We start from the raw sequence: 18647 nt of genomic DNA on the forward strand, positions 1-18647 counted from the left end.
GGCGGCCAGCGTCCCAACTCTGGAGATTAATCCCGGGAGTAGTTTTCTTGGCTATAGAGTGCTGTGACGTGGGTGTTAGTCGATAACTCCTCTCGAAAACGGGGAAGTTTGAGACAGTTTATTATGTATGAAGACGATTTCCAGATCAATGGTCATCCACGAGCGTACAATATCACGAATCCCACCATGACTATACAGGATACGCTTTTCATGCCCGCCGCCCTGACGGGGCCGGTTCCTCTCACCCTTGGTATCCTGTCTCTTTCGCTGCCCTGGGTCCTCTGGCGGCTGGGACGAGGCAAGAAGACGCAGGGCCAGGCTGCTCCTCCCTTCTACCCGTTCGACCCAGCGGCCTTGGATCGAAAAGATGTACTGTTATCCCTTGCCAGTCCGTCAACGACCATGGTTAATTATATCGTTTTTTTACTCAGGCTGAAACCCCAATTCTCACCATTTGGAATAACATGATCCTGCCTAATCGCTATGCGCACGAGATCCGGAACAATGAGATTCTCAACTTTCGTGATGGATTGGAGAAGGTACGTAGTGACATAAATTCGGTGTCTGTGTCCGAATCGACTGAGACCGGCTCTAGGACTTCCTCACCACTGTCCCCGGTCTCGAAGCGCTCTTCACTGGAACGTTTCATAACCATATCGTCTGGGACACGGCATCCGCATTTTCTCGCAAAATAGGTGCTCTGATTGAGCCCTTGTCGATGGAGACTGGACTATTCTTGAAAGAGAATTGGTCTGATACCGCAGGTATGCACACCTTGCCCCTGTCTGAGTCGTATCTCCAGAGTTTATATATAGATGGCAGAATGGCACTCAATCCCGTTGAACGAGTGTATGCACTTCCTCATCGCCCAGCTCACGGCGCGCATCTTTATCGGCGAGGAGCTCTGTCGTGACCGCAATTGGATCCAGCTTGCTATCGACTACACTACGCACCGAACAGCGGCAATAAAGCAGTTGGTTTATTTTGGGCCCCTCGTCCCGATTGTACACTGGTTTCTGCCATCATGCAGGGCCCTTCGAGCCTGTGTTCGGGCCGGCAGGCCGTTTGTTGAGCGTGTTTTAGCGGCTCGTAGGGAAGAACAAAGGCGGAACCCTAATCAGGGCAAGGATGAAAAACAGAGAGAAAGAGAGAAGTCCATCAATGCTTTGTCGTGGATTGATGGCGTTGCTGGTGAGACAGGGACCAGATACGATGCCACTCTCACCCAGCTCCGACTCGCATATGCGGCAGTTCATACTACCAGCGACTTGATGACAAAGGTGGTAGCAGCGATATGCGAGCACGAGGAGCTCGTCGGCCCTCTTCGTGAGGAGATTGTTGCCGTTATCAAGGAGCATGGGTGGACGGAGGCAGCGCTTGCCAAGATGGTTCTGCTGGATAGTGTCTTGAAGGAGACGCAGAGGCTGGAGCCTCTTGCTAGCAGTAAACCTCCCTCCCTTTACCGACGCATCCGTGTCTATTTACGCGGTCACTAACACACAAGGTATAGTGACGCTCTCCCGCATCGCCCGCGAGCCTGTTGTCCTGAGCGACGGCACTCGCATTCCCAAAGGCACCCAAGTGCGCCTAACAACCGATAACATGTGGAACTCCTCCATCTATCCTGATGCCGCCAAATTCGACGGATATCGCTTTGTGAAGCTCCGAGAGCAAGACAAAGATGCTGCTCCTGGGAGCGGCCTCTCGTTTGTCAGCGTAAGCTCCAACCATATGGGCTTCGGGTATGGGAAACATGCGTGCCCTGGGCGGTTCTTTGCCGGGGCGGAGACAAAGATTGCACTGTGTCATATCCTTCTCAAGTATGATTTCGAGTTGGCTAATCCAGAGTGTGCGAGGGCACAAACGGACGGGATGATGATTTGGAGAGATAAGAAGGCGAAGTTGAAGGTGCGGAGGAGAAACGAGGAAATTCAGATTTAGATAGTGGTGTAAGGGAATGAATGCAATGGCTTTGTCGCAGATGGTCCTGTCTTCAGGCAGTCCACTTCTGGATGATTTCCGCATCATGTACTCAAGTACTGGTCACTGACTAAGAAGACCCTGTGACAGGGCTTGCCACTCGTATTATCTGAAGTTGGATGTGATCACTCAAGTAGAAAGTCATATATACTATTGCCGCATCTCTCGTCCTGCTATCCTCTTATCAAAGCGCTCCAGTCGACAATTTACATCACCAGCTCAACCGCACAGATGAAGATAGTCCAAACCCCCAGCATAAAGTTTTCCTTATGCACCGATCCTCCACTCTCCGGCTTCGTTTTATCAAATCTTGCCAATTGCCCTAGGAACGACCACACCCAAACACCCATCCAGCTCCCCCACAGCCATTCCGACCCCTGCACGTGCAACTGCCATCCCACAGCGCCGAGTGCCATAAAAGCAAGCAACACAAGCAAGTAGTGGATGTAGGATCCTGCCAGCACATAGGACGAATTGACCCCCATTTTCTGGTCATCCACTATGTCCTGGTAGCTGTATGCGGTATTCAGGTAGAGAGTCCAGGTGAAGACCATGATTGCTAGCGGGAGGCTTTCAGTTACTGACTCGGATAGAGGCTGTAAGTTACCCTTTATGGCGAGAACGCCGATGAAAGCGGGGAAACCGAGTGTGAAGCCGAGGAGGTATTGTGGGTAGATGTGTAGCTGGCGAAAGATGGGGCGTTTGGCAAAGGGATACAGGATCGTGCTCAGGGTTACCGGAAGCATTGCTGCTGGTCTGTGGCGCTCGAGTCAGTTTATGTGTAACGATTCCCATCCGTTAGATTTAGGGCCCATACACGTTTTCCCCCTCCAGCATCCACGAAACCAACCACCAACTGGCTACATACTGAACTCCCATCCAGACCAACGCCTCCGACGTGGTGACTGCTCCACTCGCAAGCGGACGGTTCTTGGTCCGAGCTACCTGTTTGTCAATGTCTAGGTCTACCCAGTCATCCCAGACCATTCCAGCGCCGCAGAAGATGAAGCTGCAGGTGAAGCAAAGCAGGGCTTGCTTCAGAACATCTTCGCATGATATCGAGTCACCGTCTGAGTTGCGGATTCTGTCGGCGCCAGCCAGGAGCGTCGCCCAGACTATACAGAGACGATAAGAGTTAGCCTTCACTCGGCGAATTAGGTCCTGGCGGAATACCTCCGGAAAAGGTGGCCAGGAGCGGGTTGTAGCGGTTGAATCTAGATAGAATGAGGAGATCAGTGGCTAGTCGCTTCGTGCTTCGCTTGGTGTGTGCCATGGCGTTGGTGATAGCTGGCTTCAGGTTCTGCTGGAGATGGATGCGAGCTGTGGTAAGTGTGAGAGAGCTACTTCGTTAGAACACGGCCAGATGTATTTAAGGAATCCCGGTCTATTCCCAAGGCCAACGCCCGTTGTCTTTGCAGCACAGGGTAAAACTGGCCGGGGACTTCCAAGCAGAACAGCAATACGTGATACATTTGAAAATATTGAGATGATTACACGACAGCCCCCATACTCCTTCCATGCTCACCGACGGATGGGGCTTATCATCCAACCAACACCTCACCAACCACCTTCTACGTCAGAGATACGTCTTGCCAACAACAGCTCCGCCATGTCCAGCCAGAGCACCCCGCCTGCATAGGCTAAAGGCGCGCAAAGATCCATTCCAGAGAGACACGCCGGTAAGCATGACAGATTGTATTTGAAGGATCACGACATTCCTGCAGCCATGGAAGGATGGTTTCGATTCTTCAACTGACACGGTCGAATTATGCATATTCCGCTTCTGATTAGGACATACCCTGCGATGTCAACAGCGCTTGGAGTTGGAGTCACGATATCCAGAGGCCATGCGGAACGCCTGAAGCTATCTATCAGGGTTCCAGCTCCCATGCAAGCCACGAGTGTCTGTGCGCGATGTTCTGGCCTGTGCGGTGGGTCCGGTTAGGCGTGCCGTCTTCACAAGACTATATTATAGTTCTTCAGGCTATTCCGCATGGTAAGCGGACTGCATCTCCGATCTCCTTGGGCCTTCCGCTAGCGACCGCTGTGGTCTGGGCTGAGGTTTGCTGATTACATGTATTTGAATTACGAACAGTACACGTAACGTAATGGAGGATTTACTCCTTGAGCTCCAGAAAGTCCAGGATCCCAAGCAACCCTGGAGGGGCCTCCACGCCGCCGCACTCCCCCTGCGCATCGAGCATGCTTCTCGCTTTCGCCGTCAGCTTCTTCAGTTTCTGTCGTGTGTATTCAAAACTGCCTGTTCCCTCAAGAATCCGAATCGTATATCGCTTCACAGCCTCGTCCTCCGTTTTCTGACGCAGGATGTTCACCAGCTGCAGACCACCTTCGCTGCCGGGGCGACTTCGGATACTATGGACAATCGGGTACGAGAACTTGCCCTCCGTGATGTCTTCTCCGAACCCCTTGTTCTGCGCGTACTGGTCGCTCTGTAGATTCTGGTAGTCGTCGCGGATTTGGAATATGATCCCCAGCAGGTCGACGAGGGGCACACAGTCGTCGTCAACTTCACTTTCCAGCTGCATCAGTTTGATCGCGAGTCGGAACAGGCCGCCCGTCTTGTTGGCTACCATATCCAAGTACTCCTCTTCGCTAGGGCAGGTGAGAGAATCTCTCCAGTAGAGATCCATTCCCTGCCCTCTGTGCAGGCGGAGGAGCTCCTCTGTGAAGATGGCGAATGCCTTGTCGCATTTGCGCAGCTTGAACACCTCGCTCTGTGCTTGGAAATAGGCGTAGTTGGCGGCGTTGATGGTCTGTGGGATTCCGAAGATGCTGTGCGCGACGGGGAAGCCGCGACGGAGCTTGGAGGAGTCTTCGATGTCGTCGATCCTACATCTTGTTAGCCGAACCACGATTCACCAGGAATATTTTTCCTGATTTTAAGGCAGAGTGACTTACAGCAATGAAGCCACGTGAAGCAGTCCGACAACACGCTTGATGATCTCCAACTGTTCATCGGGGATTTGGTACCGCTCGTTGAAGGCTGAAATGAGCTTCCCGCGGATGTCTTTGCCTGGGAGCGTTGTGATGTACTGGACCGGGGCGGAGATAATCTACATGTTCTTCAGTTAACAAGCCCTCCCGATTGGAGTCGGAGACATCCACATACCTCTTCCTCGCTCGTTTGTCGATGGCCATGGGTATCCGTTCCATTGGGAGCTGTGCTTGTACCATTTACGGCGGATACGGAGACGTCCACAGAAGCAACATGTGGTGTAGAGTGTCCGTTTGTATCCGGAATGCGAGGGAGATGTATGTTCCACCGCGGTGGATAACGCTCCTGGTAGGGCTGGGGGGCATTGAGAGTGTCGAATGACAGCATCGTGACGGGCATACTCAGTGACAGTTAGATAGCCTGAAAAGCCGGCATCGCGCCTCCTATTTCTTCCATTATATATCTTATCTACCGGTCTATTCCTTCAGCACCCGAGAGGAGTGGTGGCCTGGGTTCGAATCGCATCTCTGGTCGAGACTGTCAGCCGCCGTTGAGAGAATGTCATGACATGAGAATGAAAGTGACAAGAACAGCCAACGTAACGATACTAGTGCTCAGCTGTCTCATGCGCTCGTGGCAGTGCAGCTTATTGCAGGACGGAGGGTGGTCCGAGCCGCGATGTTGGGGGCCATGCATGAAGCTGCAGCTGTCGTCCAGGTTTATCCCCGGCTAAACTTGACTGTTCGTAGTGGGGATTGTTCTTATCTGAAGCTACCGCCAAGCAGTTGAGCGAACTGGTAATTCGAGCAATGTATTCTGTAAATCAACCAATTTGCAAAGAGTCCATACAGTGGCCGCCCACTCCCCACCGGTTCTGATTGAAATAAAGACTCAGTGCCGAAGCTATTCTCTCAAGACACTCAACCCAACACAGGAGAGCCACCATGGAAGAAAGCTGGGATTTCGACTCGGCTCCCCCCGAGTTCAAGCAGGTGCAGCCAGTGTTGATCGGGCTGTTCGCTGTCTCTGGCACAGGCTGGTTGATCAACTACTTCACGACCATTCGGACTGCGTTTCGCGACCGCACACCCGGCGTGTCCCTCATCGCCCTGACCAACAACCTGGCCTGGGAGCTTGTCTTTGCCATATTCCATCCCCCGCCGCTCCTCATCGCAACGGTCATTGTCCGCTCGTGGCTCTTTGTCGATATCTTCGTCTTATACACCACGACTAGATTCGCGCGAGCTTCGGCCAGTTCGCCCCTTCTCAAACGCTACCTCCCTGTCTTTGTGGCCGGGGGCACCTTGGGCTTCGCTTCTGCGCATTGGGCTCTGTCCGTGCAACTGAGCCCTATCGAAGCGTTTTACTGGAGCGGCATGATGTGTTTGGTGACCATGAGCGCAAGTGCGCTTGGGATCCTGGTCCAGCGCGGACACACGAGGGGGGCGTCCTACGGGATGTGGTAAGTCTTTCTCGCGTGCTCTGGGCATGATGTCGGATAGTTGACTTGGAGGTAGGCTCTCGCGCTTTATCGCGTCGATCTTCGCGGTCGCGAGCTTGTTTGTTCGGTCGTCTTACTGGCCGCAGGTATGGGGCTGGTCGGACAATATCCTCATGCGGTGGTTTTCGGGGGCGTTCTTTGTGCTGGATAGCTTGTATGGAGTTTGCTTCTGGTACACTCGACAGCTCGAGCAGGAGGCAGGTAGACTGAAGGAGTTGTAGCCGTGCTGAATGCAGTCACTTTGAACTCGCTTCCACGCGACACTCCGCGTCCATCATATTGGGCTCAAAACAGCAACGACGATGTAAAGAGATTCCTATGCAAAATTGCTACCTCTATAGCTGTTCTGCAAGCTTCGGATCTTCTCATACTCGGGAATAGCCCATTTCACCATCCATTCTGATTCAAGCACCTGCTGAGCAGACGAACGATTCTTAGGATTGAAAGAAATCATTGGACGCAACATCGCGAAGAGAGCATCTTGCTCACTCAATTCAAGTGGCAGCGTCCCTGCCTGATTCCGCCGTTGCTGGATATTTAATTCGAGGGGCATCCTCCACGGACCTATACTGGGATGTGGCCCGGTTATTTGGCTCGCCGTCGTCGGTGAAGTGGTTTCCATGGCCCTCCCATTTTTCCCACCATTCAGTCGCGAGCGGGCCCAGTGCTGCGATTTGCTGGCAAGTCATGTCGTCTTCGTTTGTGAGGAAGTCTTCGAACAGGGACCGTTGCGCTACAATATCCCAGATAGTACACGCAAGCGTCCAAATATCTGATGAGAAAGTGAGCGGCATTGTCGGCTCAAATCGAGCTTCGGGAGGTCTTATTGAACGGGGTGTATGTGACTCAAATCTCTTCTCTCTTGTTGGAGAGAATGTCTGGCCAAAATCGGCAAGAATGATCCTGGCCTCTGGCAGTGTAACTTTTTCACCCAATTTACAAAGCCAGATAGGTACGACGCCATAATTTGGGGCTCCTGGCGAAGGTGTTTGGCCATCTAATCGATTGACTGGCTCAAACTCCGGCTCTCCATACAGCTCATATAGCTCCTGAGTAGATAACTTATCGAAGTTTGATTGGGGTTGGAGGAGGATGTTTCCACGATGAAGGTCTCCATGAAGCCTTCTGAATGCATATAGGAATCACCATCGCGAGCTGTGCTGCCAACGCGCGAGCAACATCAATCTGAAAAAGGCCTATCCATGATGCATTCTTTGCCTCAGATAAGCTCATCCCTGCCGGGTTTGTCACCAGACAGGCGTGGCCACTGTTGGGGCCGTGGATGTTGAATCGATCCAAAATCGACGGTATCATCGTTGTGCCTATATCTGACGACTTTAGAGGCTCTGATAGCTGGGACAGTGCATTGGCCTCGAGAGGGTTGGAATCCGCTGTGCAAATCTTAAGAGCAGCATATCGGTTCGATATCTCGTCCCGAGCCAGCCAGATTGTTGAGTATGTGCCATGGCCGAGTTTGTGAACAACATGGTAGCGATTGTGAAAGCAGTTTCCAATTTCAACAGGATGATAGCCACCCTGCTGATAATATTCCAGTCGTTCCACGCTCTCAATAGGCTCGTACAAGACCCGACTTGCACTCGTTATCGGGGCTGTTGATTTAGACGCAGTGAAGGGCGGATTGTTGAGATATGGCAGGCCTGCCTTGTCCGTAACCAAAAAACAATGACGAAAATACGGGCGCAAGGGCAACGTGCGTATTGAATGGCCTCTTCATCGTTGCTGGTACGCGAGGGAGGCCCTTGTGGGCTTTGGACACAACCACGTCTTCCAACAAGGCTGATCGGGTGAACTTTGTTCCAAGGATCATTCTTGGGCACAGCAGAAAGATCATTGAGGAGATCTGGAGATTGGATAAGGACACTTTCTCGAGGAATAGCAAAGTCGATGTGGGACGTATTCAATCATGGACACAATCGGAGGTGGAGGGGTGGCTATTACGTCGCCTGTCTGAGGACTACCGCGGAATTAATCGACCAAAGCATTCGTAGCTACGCCACTATGGACACTATTTCTCGAAGATTCATTGCCCTCACTGCGGGCGAACTGTAAACAATATTGTCCTAGAGCGTTCTATTTACAGCACCACGCAGGTCGAGTCTCAAAGCAACGAGCGAGCCATCGCAATGAGAGCCGGAGGCAGAGACAGCACTCTCCCTACGCTACCTCATATCGATCGGTAGGATCCTGCACCGGCCGATACGTGAGATAGTCAAACTTTGCCGGCAACGCCGTACCATTGACATCCGAGCATGCCATGCCGACGAAGGCGCCGGTGAAACTTCCATGTGCGAGATGTCCTCCGCATTCATCCGAGAGAATAGAAGCGTCGAAGACTGGGCCGACCTTCTGCATTTCCTGGCCTTCGAGCGCATAGAAGAACTGCAGCGTGAGGCCCCCGCGAATGCTAACGCCCAGTTTCACCTTCCCCTCGTTGGGGATTTGAATCGGTTCCGGTGCGGGCGTGTCCAGTTTGCCCTCTGGGTAAGACGCTTCGGATCTGAAGATATTGATTTCTCGCTGCCCATCCGCGTGTGCTGTAACCGCCAAGTAGAAGAAGTTGTATCGGCAGTAGTAAGCGACAAGGCCAGCGAACTGCCGCTCATTGGTAGGAGCGTAATCGATGACTGTCTCGGCATCGTAGGAGAAGTGTGTCTGTCGCCGTGCGACCAAGGCCTGCTCGAACCAAGATCCAATCGACTCTCTACCTATCAGAGACAGAGTGCCGTCTGCAACAGAGAATATCCGGTTCGTTTCGGGGGTTCTCAACCACTGAAAATCTTTGTGCAGACCATCCTTGAAGGTGTAATGGTGTTCGGCCCAGTAATTGCTCTCAATACGAGCGCCCGGCAAGTCCACATACAGCGACGGAACAGGTCCGCCTTTAACGTAGAGCCAATCATCCTCACCCCAGTATGCTTCCTGAATGGCACACTCGCGTCCGAGGACACACCGACGTCTCTGACCTACCGGACGTCCCGTCAGATGGACGAGATACGTCTTGCCGTCCGGAGTGTCGACGATATCGCCATGGCCCGCGCGCTGCAGAGCCGCGAACGGTGTATCCTTGGACGTGAGGATGTGTGTCTGGGGGTGTGTTTCGTACGGACCCCAGACATCTCGAGACCGGACAAGAGTACAGGCATGCTCGTAGGCCGTCCCTCCCTCCGCGGTCAGGAGATAATACCAGCCGTTGCGCTTGTAGAGATGCGGGCCCTCTACCAGGTCGAGCTCAGACCCCTTGAATATATTCTTCCAGGGTCCGACGAGCTTCCCAGCCACGGGGTCAAATTCTTGCAATGCAATTCCCGCAAAGGAACGGGGACGTTTTCGGTGGTCCCAGAGCATATTGACGAACCACTTCCGGCCGTCGTCGTCGTGGAAGAGCGACGGGTCGAAGCCGGAAGAGTTGGCATAGATCGGGTCCGACCAGGGTCCCTCGACCGAAGGAGCATGTACGATGTAGTTGTGAGCATCCTTGAAGGATCCGTCTTTGCGTGTGACGTAGGTATAAACGAGCCAGAATTTGTCTCCATCGTGAGTCAAACACGGCGCCCAAATACCACAACTATCCGGGGCTCCACGCATATCGAGCTGGCTCTTGCGATCGAGAGGGCGAATGACGAGATCCCAATTTGCCAGGTCCTTCGAGTGGTAGATCTGGACACCGGGGTACCACTCGAAGGTCGACGTCGCGATGTAGTAGTCATCCCCGACGCGGAGAATGGACGGGTCGGCGTTGAAGCCGGGGATGATGGGGTTGCGTACAAGTGGCATACTGGTAACTAACTTATCTTCTGTTGCTTGCTAGCAATCCTCGAAGCCATGAGGCGAGGGATGCCCTGGTTTAAGTGTTGAAGAACGCGGGGTTCCGGACGGATATTTCATGCTTCGCTCTTTAGCCTAAAAAAGGTCGAGTTGGAGATGTTGGAGAAAATATATCTTCGCGAGTCGGATTTCGATTACTTCGCGCTGGCTCGACTGCTGGCTTGAAGAGTGGGTTCAGTTCGAACTCCAGCCTTCCTCATCGATTCCGACCTCTCGAAGGGTACCTGAGATCTCATGAAGCCGTTCTGGTCCCTTTGCTCGTGCTGGCCGTGTTGATGGAGGGCGGCGCGGGGGCTGAGTCATCGTCGAAGCCACGTGATGCGGCGGCTTGGCATGAAAATCTTCGGCGAAACTCCGAGCACCTTCCTGAAAGGGAGAAAAACATCATGTGAAGCGTCGCGATCGCCAGATCCTCTGCCCCTTCCAACTGTCCAACAATCCCCAATTCTGCCAAAAGAGTCTCCTGCGAACCGACGTCATCAGAGGTCTGAGTTTCTTGTTGCAATCCATCGCCGTTGGAGTCGATATCTCCTTGTGATCGCTTCGTCTCCCAGATCCAGTGATCCCTTGCACACTTCCTGAGTTGGCCAAGGCAAGCATCCTCGAAGATTTGACTATCCAGCTACAGAAACTCGTTACATTCACGCGTAGGCTCTATCTCAAATTCTGTATTCTCGATTTCGCTATTGAAAAATTGATAACAAACATGTAACTCTCTCAAAACAACATACTATGCCCCTACTCCTTCGTGATTTGCTCATGGACCAGCTCTCCCAGCGCGTTGAGAGTCGTTGTTTCAGCCAACAGGGTTAGGAAAGGGACGTCAACCTTGAACGCCTGGTAGAACCACGTCCTGAATTCCGCCGCAAGCATACTATCCATCCCGAACTTTGACAACGCCCGCGCTGGATCAATCTTGTCGGCCTGCTGCAGGACGAGATTCGAGAACCGCTTCACAATCAACTGAACGATAGCCTCAAGAACCGACTGGCTCCCCCCGCCGCTCGCCAGCGCTTCAGCAAGTTCGGCGGGCAATCCGGAGTTGCTCTGCAGGTCCTTATCGCTGTCACTATCCAGGACAGAGCCGAGAATGCTGGCCCGAGGGTCGTTCAGGGTTGGATTAGTGCCGCTGAATCCAGCCTTCTGCAGCAGTTTCAAGCCGAGAGGCTCGAGGCCGGTAAGGACGTGGCTGGCGGCGTTGCAGTCGTAGGGGGTTATGCTACTCTGCGAGCAGAGTGAGATATCGATGATTTGCAGAAGCTCGTCCTCGTTGATCGCTTGAATGCCTTTGCGGAGAAGCAGGGCCTCGATTTCCGGATTCTCGTGCAGATAGCCGACCTCGGAGATCATCCCAAGGCCAAGGGAGATTCCCGGCAGCCCTTGGCTTCTGAGGAAGCGGGCAAAGATATCCAAGAAGTAGTTTGCGGCGCAATAATTTCCCTCCGTGGCCGTTCCAACACTGCCGGACACGGAACTCGTCATCATGAAGAAATCCAGATCCCCTGTCCTGCCCTCGAGGGCATTGTACAAATTCCACGACCCAATGAGCTTGGGATCGATACCTGTGTGCCAGTATTCGACCGACATCGTTGTCCAAAGCGCCTCCTAATATAATAGTTAGAGAATTCTTGGGGCGCGAAAGATCTTTTGGCTTACGTTGAGACCCATCGCTGCTTGAATAACGCCTCCGACGGGCCCGGCAATTGAAGCAACAGCTGCCTGCACGTCGGCATAGACTCCCACATCCCCGCGCACCACGGTGACCTCAGCCCCGGAAGCCTCGAGATCCTCAACAAGGAGTCTGGCGGGCTTTCTATCGGTGCCGCTCCGCCCCATGAAGACAAACTTCCTGGCCCCGCGTTGGACCATCCATTTCGAGATGCTCCGGCCGAGTCCGCCCAAACAACCGATCATGAGATAAGATTTCTCAGGGCTAAATACGTAATCGTGCTTGGTGGGAAGTGTCTAGGTAGTGTTAGATGCATCTTCGGAATGCGTCCATCGGCGGGGTTGTCACGTACTGGGATCAGAGAGTCTCTGTTCTCGAGGGAAATGGCAATCTTGCCGATACGATTACCGTGACCAAAGTATCGGTAGGCCTGCGCAAGCTCAGAAATGTCAAAGACCTTCAACGGCGCGATGGCTTTGATCTTCTTCTCCCTGTAGAGCGACAGGGTCTCTGCGAGCAGGCTACGACTGGCTGTTAGCAACCGAAGTGTGTGGACGGAGTGCGATTGGAGTTACACATACTTTGACGCGATGCGATTCAACTTTGGCTGACTTTCGTCGGAGAGCTCACTCAGATCAAACGCCGTGAAAGTGACGTTGCGGAAAAAGACCTCCATGTCAAGCTTGCCAGCATCCACCATTTCTTGCTTGCCCACGTCGACGAACCGGCCCCAGGGAGCACAGGCCCTCCAGCTCTCATGGAGGAGATCCCCGGTGAGAGAGTTGAGGACGATATCAACACCCCTTCCGTCGGTCGCCGCCAGGATGTCTTGCAGGAACGACGAGTCATGCGAGTTGAAGATGCGGTCTCTGCTGATGTTGAAAGTGTTGACCAAATAATCCTTCTTCTCCTCACTACCTACCGTCGCGTAGATCTCCGCGCCCGCTAGCTGCGCAATCTGAATCGCAGCGCTACCGAATCCACCAGCTGCAGAGTGGATGAGCACCGAATCACCACTCTGAATATGGGCACGATAGTGCAGCGCATAGAGTGCAGCTGAAAAGACGAAGGGCAGAGTTGTTACAACATTGAAGTCCTCATCATCTTGCAGCTTCTGGCAGGCCCACTCGGGGAATCGCTCACTCGTCACAAAGTGACCTGGGCCCATAGCCACGACGCGATCGCCCACTGCAAGACGGTGAATATTGCTGTCCGCAACTCTGGTCACAACACCACCGCACTCGAGCTTGCAGGCACCGTCCTTCGTGGTGACCTTCCCTGTCAACGCCTGGAAGTCCTGCATGAAGTCAGACCTGGTCGATAGAGCCACAAACGGCATAAGCAAAGAGAAGGGTGACTTACCTTGGCGTTCAATCCGACAGATTTCACTTCTATCTCGACTGTACCTGGTTTCAGCGGCGACAGATCTGGTGCCTCCTGCTTAAATGCAAGTGTATCAAACTGGCCAACAGTTCCAATAGTCAATCGAGCTGGCTGCGCCTGCTGGAGCGGGACAAGCTTCGGAATCTCGCCTTGTTTCTCTCGGAACGTGCGATTCATTACCTCCTCGGGGAGCATGCGACTGATGTGCAGGAGACCGTTCTTCTGCACATACTCGAAATCTGGCCGGCTCGACTCCACGGATTGACGTAGTACGGTGGCAATATTTTGCATGGTTTGTGAGGTCGGGGCGACTACGTCCAGATCGAGCATCGTGATTTTCAGGGAGGGCTGCTCCAGCATCAGTGCTCTGGAGAGACCCGACATCAAAGCGAAGTCTGGATGTGTTCCGTCGAGATTACCGCCTCCCGTCAGCCACAAGAGGCTCAGAGCGTTATCCGTTATCCTCTTGATATATTCCATCTCGGCCCCTGTTAGTGTGGAGAGCACTGGCCTGCTCAATTCAATCGTAGAGATGACCAGGGACTTGGATGTGATCATGCCTGCGGTAAGCTCGTTAAGGAGAACACGCTTCACACCCTGGCGGAACACTTGGGAGAGATGTTGGGCCAAAGAGTCGTTGAAGGACTGTTGCTCTGGCTCTTCCACGATGACAATGCTGCCGTCGGACGTAGTGTTGGCCATCTCGTCCTCATAGAGACTAGATATCTCAAGGGTCTTTCCTGTTGCGGTGGCTGTGCTGATGGTCGAAAACTTCTCCGAGACTGCCGGCGCACTGGAGGAGATCTGCAAGACGCTGCCGGTAGATGACAGCAGTTGCGTCAGGCGAGCACGCTGCGTGTCGTTGAGACTATCTCCGATAATAATGAGGTCATATTCCTCCTTGCCAGTCGACTTGATGAGCTTGCCTTCGCCGAGCGGTTGCTTCGAGTCGAAAATTTCGAACACGAGATCGTCCTCTTCCGCAAGGTACCCTTTAGCGTACGATTTAAACCGTTTGAATGCATTTTCGGACCGGAGGATATCCAGGCATTGCGCTGTGAGCTCATCAGAATTGGTCACGTCCAGGATTCGGAGCCTGGGGTTCTTGTGCGAGAGAATATCGACGGTCGCAGCAAACTGTTCGACTTCGGTCTATGTATAGTGTCAGCTTCAGTATTGAAGAACGCCAGTCATGGAAGACTTACATCCGCGCAGGAGAGGAGGTATTGCGCCAATCCGTCGCTCGACAGCGTCGTTACGTCTGGCTTCCAGAGCACTCGGAGCATTGGCTCGCGCTCCTCCTCTTCGTCGGCCACCTGAGCCCCTCCCTGATATCCGGTAACGCGGACGTCCTTGAGGATAACACATGGCTGGTCTTGGCTGTCATATAGACAGGCATTGAGCATATAGGCGGAGAAGCCGATCTTCGTGCCCGTGGCATCAAGTCGGCATGCTTTTTGCGGTTGGGCTTGGGGAGTCCGGAACTGAGCCTCTTCAATAGCTACCGGGACGTTGGCGTCGAGGTTTTTGATTACACCGGACGTGCTGGCAATGATACCGGCTTGCAGCATAACATCGATGGTGATGGGATGAACCAAGTACTTCGACTGACTTTCTTTGCCTTCTCCGCCGCCCTGCAGGAGCGGAGTCTTTGCGATAGCATGTTGGCCGACCTTCGCTCTGGGTGTCTGGATTTCTTCGAGAGCCTGGAAATTCGGGCCGTAGTTCAGCCCTACCTTGGTGAATCGCCCGTACCAGTTCCGAATGGCAAGTGCCTCGAGGTCGACATTGCTTGGCACAATCTTAGGATTGACAAGGTCCTGATCCTCCGTGATGCTGAGTTTTCCAGTCGCGTGTGTGGTTGACAGGCCGTCCTTGTAGCTGGTGACTTCGAATTCCCACCATGTCTTCGAGGTGGATGTAGCGGATAAAGCGAGGGGTTTAATGGACGTGAAGATCTCAACTCCGGGAACATTCTTGTCGGCAGAGAGAACGAGCGCTTTGAGAATTTGGAACTGTCGCAGCCTGATGGATACCGGGTCTGACACCTGCCTGCCAGTAACCTGGCAGATGCCCTCGATACCCATGGTGATATACCCAGCACCTGGGAAGACGATGGTGTCTTCTAACTTGTGATCGATGAGCCACGGGAGGTCCTCAACTTTCAAGACATTTCTCCAGGTAGTCTGGGATCCATTCCCTCCCGGTTTCTGCGAGCCTAGGAGATCGTGGTGCGGATATTTGCGGTGTCGGTACTCGAGGCTCGCGCGGCACTCGCTCCATAGCATCGTGTCGTAAGTCCACGCATAGGGTGGCAAATTCGGAATTGTCTTTCCCTGCTGATGAGGAGGATACTTCGCATTGTGCAAGGCGAGGGCCGTCATGGGTTGTTCAACGTAGTTGACTTGAGCGAAGTCGACTGGATGACCGTGAAGGAAGAGGTTTCCGACCAGATTCAGTACGCAAGTAACGGCATTTTTGTTTCTTGTGAGCGCTGTGGAATACTGGAAGTCACCGGCTTTGACCTTTAGCTTGGACAGGGTCTGTTTGATCGGCATCTCTAGTGCTGAATGGGGACCCAGCTCGATGAGGTGGTACTTGGATGCTTGGAAGAGCCCCTCCACCGCGTCACTGAATCGGACCGGAGACTCTAGATTCGCTCTCCAGTACGAAGGCTGGACTTTACCATTGACGACCTGCCCAGTCACGGACGATACCCAGCGCGCCTTGCGGTCATGTTGAAAGGGGCGAGGGAGCGGCAGATTGGCCTGCAGAAGATCCTCGTAATCTTGTCCCAGAAGCACCATATGGTGAGAGTGGTAAGCTCGATCATTCGTGTTGAGCTTTCTAGCAAATATCCCTTTCGGTTGCAAGTGAGCAATGATTTTGTCGATTCCATCAGCATCTCCGCTAATGGTCACACTCTCCGGTGAGTTCACACAAGCCACCTTGATCGCATTGGCCAGGCCAAGGCTATCAATCTCCGCTTGAGCCTCGTCTTTCCCAAGACCTGCGGCAATCATTCCTCCTTTAACGGGTAGTGGGGTGTTCCCCACGACGTACCCGCGGTAGTAGGCCACGATAATGGCCTCGGTTGCGGTCAGAAGCCCAGCGGCATAAGCAGCCGCAATCTCACCGGAAGAATGTCCGATGACGGCTTCGGGCTCAATACCCCACTTCCAGAGTAGCTGGATGAGAGCAATCTGAATTGCGGTACACACTGGCTGCGAGCGGGTGACGTGGTTGATCTGCGAGGTCTCTTTCGGGTCCAGCAGGGCTGATCTGAGCGTCCACGTAGGGGCGTGAGGAAGTTTCTGGAGATCGTTATCGAGCTCCACCAGGCTTTTGCGGAAGGACGGGAACTCCTCAATGAGCTCTTTCCCCATCTGAGCCCATTGGGCTCCTTGACCCGTGAAGACGAAAGCGAAGGGGAGCTTTGTGAGTGAGGCTCCCTCGGCGGGGGTGACGAAAGCCTCGGGATTTAGATCCTCCTTGAGAGTCTCTTGTCCGGCAAGCGTATAAGCCCTGTTGGAGAGCTTGGAACGGCGGGTACCAAGGGTGTATGCGAGGTCGACGACGTTTAGGTCGGCCAGGTCGATGGACGACAAGTTTCGTAGTTGGGCCTCCAGGGAGCTGGGCGACCCCGCTGAAACAGGGAGGATGAAGGCTGACCTCATTTCAGATAGCGCCTCCGAAGGGAGGCCTCGTCGCGAGGGAACCAAGTTCTCTGGAGCTTCCAAGATGACGTGGCTGTTTGCGCCTCCGTAGCCGAAGGAGTTGACACCGGCTCGTCGCACAGGCCTTCCCACGGCAAGTGTTTGGTTGCCCGTCGGCCAGTCTCTGGATTTGGTCACGATTTCAACGCCCCATTCCCGGGTTTTGATCTTAGGATTGATGTTTTTCACGCCAATCGTGGGAGGGATGACGCCCTTTTCGAGGGCCATGGCGACTTTGAACATGCTGGAGAAGCCCGATGCTGCCTCGGAATGGCCGAGATTCGTCTTTACAGAGCCAACATACAACGGGTTCTGCACGGATCGTTTTGTAAACACTCGCGATACTGCTTCCAGCTCGATGGGGTCTCCAACCGCGGTGCCTGTTCCGTGGCATTCAACGTAGTCTGTCTCATTGAATCTGTATTCAAGCCCAGCTTTGGCATAGGCCTTACGGATGACGGCTTCCTGTCCGTCGGAGCTGGGGAGCGTGATTCCGTTTGTCTTCCCGTTGGCATTAACCGCGGACCCACGGATGATGCCTCGAATGGGGTCATTGTCTTCAAGGGCTTTGCTGAGTTTCTTGAGATAGACCGCACCAATACCGTCGGCGCGCCCATATCCGTCCGCCGAAGCGTCGAAGGTGTGGCAGGTGGACGTCCCTGAAAGCACGCCAGCTTTCATCGTACCGAGATGCTGCTCTGGCGACTGAACGAGATTCGCCCCAGCAGCAATTGCACCGTCGCATTCCCCTGCATCGATGGCCGCGCATGCCATATGGACCGCGTACAGGGACGAGGAGCAGGCCGTGTCGAGGACCACACTAGGGCCCGTGAGGTTGAGGACATGGCTGATCCTGTTCGACAGAATTGTTGATCCCATACCGGTGGCGTTGTAGCGGTGGAAGTAATCCGGTTCCTTGGCCTGCATGGTGATGAAGTCGATGGTGAAGTTGCCGACGTAGCATCCAATGTTTGCGCCAGAGATATCCTCCAGTGTAGCGCCAGCGCTCTCAAAGCACTCGTAGCAAACTTCTAACAGTTTGCGTTGTTGAGGGTCCATATATGTGGCTTCGAGGTTATTGATCCCGAAGAACCCATTGTCAAACTGCCGGATGTCCTCGTCGATGAAGTACCCGCCCTTTGTGTTCATGCTTCCGGGTCGCTGGCCGTTTGGATGGTAGAATGCATCAATGTTCCATCGCGATGGAGGCACATCGGACTGGCCAGAGCGCTCTTCAGTGAGGAGCTTCCACAGGTCCTGGGGAGACCTGATGCCCCCTGGAAGTCGACATCCTACGCCCAGACATTAGCGACAAGAAAAATGGGTCTCCGCGAGAGAATACATACCCATGCCGACAATGGCAATCGGCTCAGTCGTTCGATCATTGTTGGCCGGAACCGCCTGCAGTGGCGGAGGGCTGGATGCCGCACTGCTGGAAAGACTATCCCCGTGAATATAGGGCGCCATTGTGGGTGGATTCAGGGCAGAAACATCTACTAAAGCTGGTGCGTGCTTCTCCTTGAGGTCTCTCGGTGCTGCTTTCGCGGACGGTGTATTTATGTTGAATACTCGCCAGGAGGAGAATATCTCTCTACT

The 18647-nt window shown here is 53.6% G+C and overlaps 8 protein-coding genes across 8 annotated transcripts; 2 read left to right on the forward strand and 6 right to left on the reverse strand.

Annotated features, from left to right (window-relative positions):
* Window positions 1–186: 186 nt before the first annotated feature.
* BJX67DRAFT_371817 (cytochrome P450) lies at window positions 187–1941 on the forward strand (the record flags this gene model as incomplete). The annotated part of the gene is made up of 5 exons (XM_071031144.1): window positions 187–369; window positions 432–539; window positions 596–764; window positions 823–1443; window positions 1511–1941. 5 exons carry the CDS (start codon window positions 187–189, stop codon window positions 1939–1941), a joined length of 1512 nt encoding a protein of 503 aa, XP_070886430.1.
* Window positions 1942–2186: 245 nt separating this feature from the next.
* On the reverse strand, window positions 2187–3253 carry BJX67DRAFT_371818 (prenyltransferase spyF; the record flags this gene model as incomplete). The annotated part of the gene is made up of 3 exons (XM_071031145.1): window positions 2187–2736; window positions 2798–3095; window positions 3154–3253. 3 exons carry the CDS (start codon window positions 3251–3253, stop codon window positions 2187–2189), a joined length of 948 nt encoding a protein of 315 aa, XP_070886431.1.
* An 844-nt stretch (window positions 3254–4097) lies between these two features.
* On the reverse strand, window positions 4098–5323 carry BJX67DRAFT_380802 (FPP/GGPP synthase family protein; the record flags this gene model as incomplete). The annotated part of the gene is made up of 3 exons (XM_071032869.1): window positions 4098–4830; window positions 4900–5054; window positions 5111–5323. 3 exons carry the CDS (start codon window positions 5321–5323, stop codon window positions 4098–4100), a joined length of 1101 nt encoding a protein of 366 aa, XP_070886432.1.
* Window positions 5324–5378: 55 nt separating this feature from the next.
* Window positions 5379–6924, forward strand: BJX67DRAFT_352422 (uncharacterized protein). The gene has a single exon (XM_071029019.1). The coding sequence runs from the start codon at window positions 5881–5883 to the stop codon at window positions 6400–6402; it is 522 nt and encodes a 173-aa protein (XP_070886433.1). The 5' UTR covers window positions 5379–5880; the 3' UTR covers window positions 6403–6924.
* Window positions 6925–6931: 7 nt separating this feature from the next.
* BJX67DRAFT_380804 (uncharacterized protein) lies at window positions 6932–7231 on the reverse strand (the record flags this gene model as incomplete). The annotated part of the gene is made up of 1 exon (XM_071032870.1): window positions 6932–7231. One exon carries the CDS (start codon window positions 7229–7231, stop codon window positions 6932–6934), a length of 300 nt encoding a protein of 99 aa, XP_070886434.1.
* On the reverse strand, window positions 7169–7786 carry BJX67DRAFT_352423 (uncharacterized protein). Its single transcript, XM_071029020.1, has one exon. It carries the CDS (start codon window positions 7749–7751, stop codon window positions 7500–7502), a length of 252 nt encoding a protein of 83 aa, XP_070886435.1. The 5' UTR covers window positions 7752–7786; the 3' UTR covers window positions 7169–7499.
* A 743-nt stretch (window positions 7787–8529) lies between these two features.
* Window positions 8530–10538, reverse strand: BJX67DRAFT_78359 (glycoside hydrolase family 43 protein). Its single transcript, XM_071035451.1, has one exon. The coding sequence runs from the start codon at window positions 10230–10232 to the stop codon at window positions 8613–8615; it is 1620 nt and encodes a 539-aa protein (XP_070886436.1). The 5' UTR covers window positions 10233–10538; the 3' UTR covers window positions 8530–8612.
* Window positions 10539–11021: 483 nt separating this feature from the next.
* BJX67DRAFT_380806 (type I polyketide synthase) lies at window positions 11022–18518 on the reverse strand (the record flags this gene model as incomplete). The annotated part of the gene is made up of 7 exons (XM_071032871.1): window positions 11022–11888; window positions 11940–12248; window positions 12305–12473; window positions 12534–13249; window positions 13315–14487; window positions 14541–18343; window positions 18398–18518. 7 exons carry the CDS (start codon window positions 18516–18518, stop codon window positions 11022–11024), a joined length of 7158 nt encoding a protein of 2385 aa, XP_070886437.1.
* Window positions 18519–18647: the final 129 nt, after the last annotated feature.

Source organism: Aspergillus lucknowensis, assembly GCF_044049455.1.
Source record: "Aspergillus lucknowensis strain CBS 449.75 chromosome Unknown BJX67scaffold_18, whole genome shotgun sequence".
NCBI classification, from domain to species: domain Eukaryota; kingdom Fungi; phylum Ascomycota; class Eurotiomycetes; order Eurotiales; family Aspergillaceae; genus Aspergillus; species Aspergillus lucknowensis.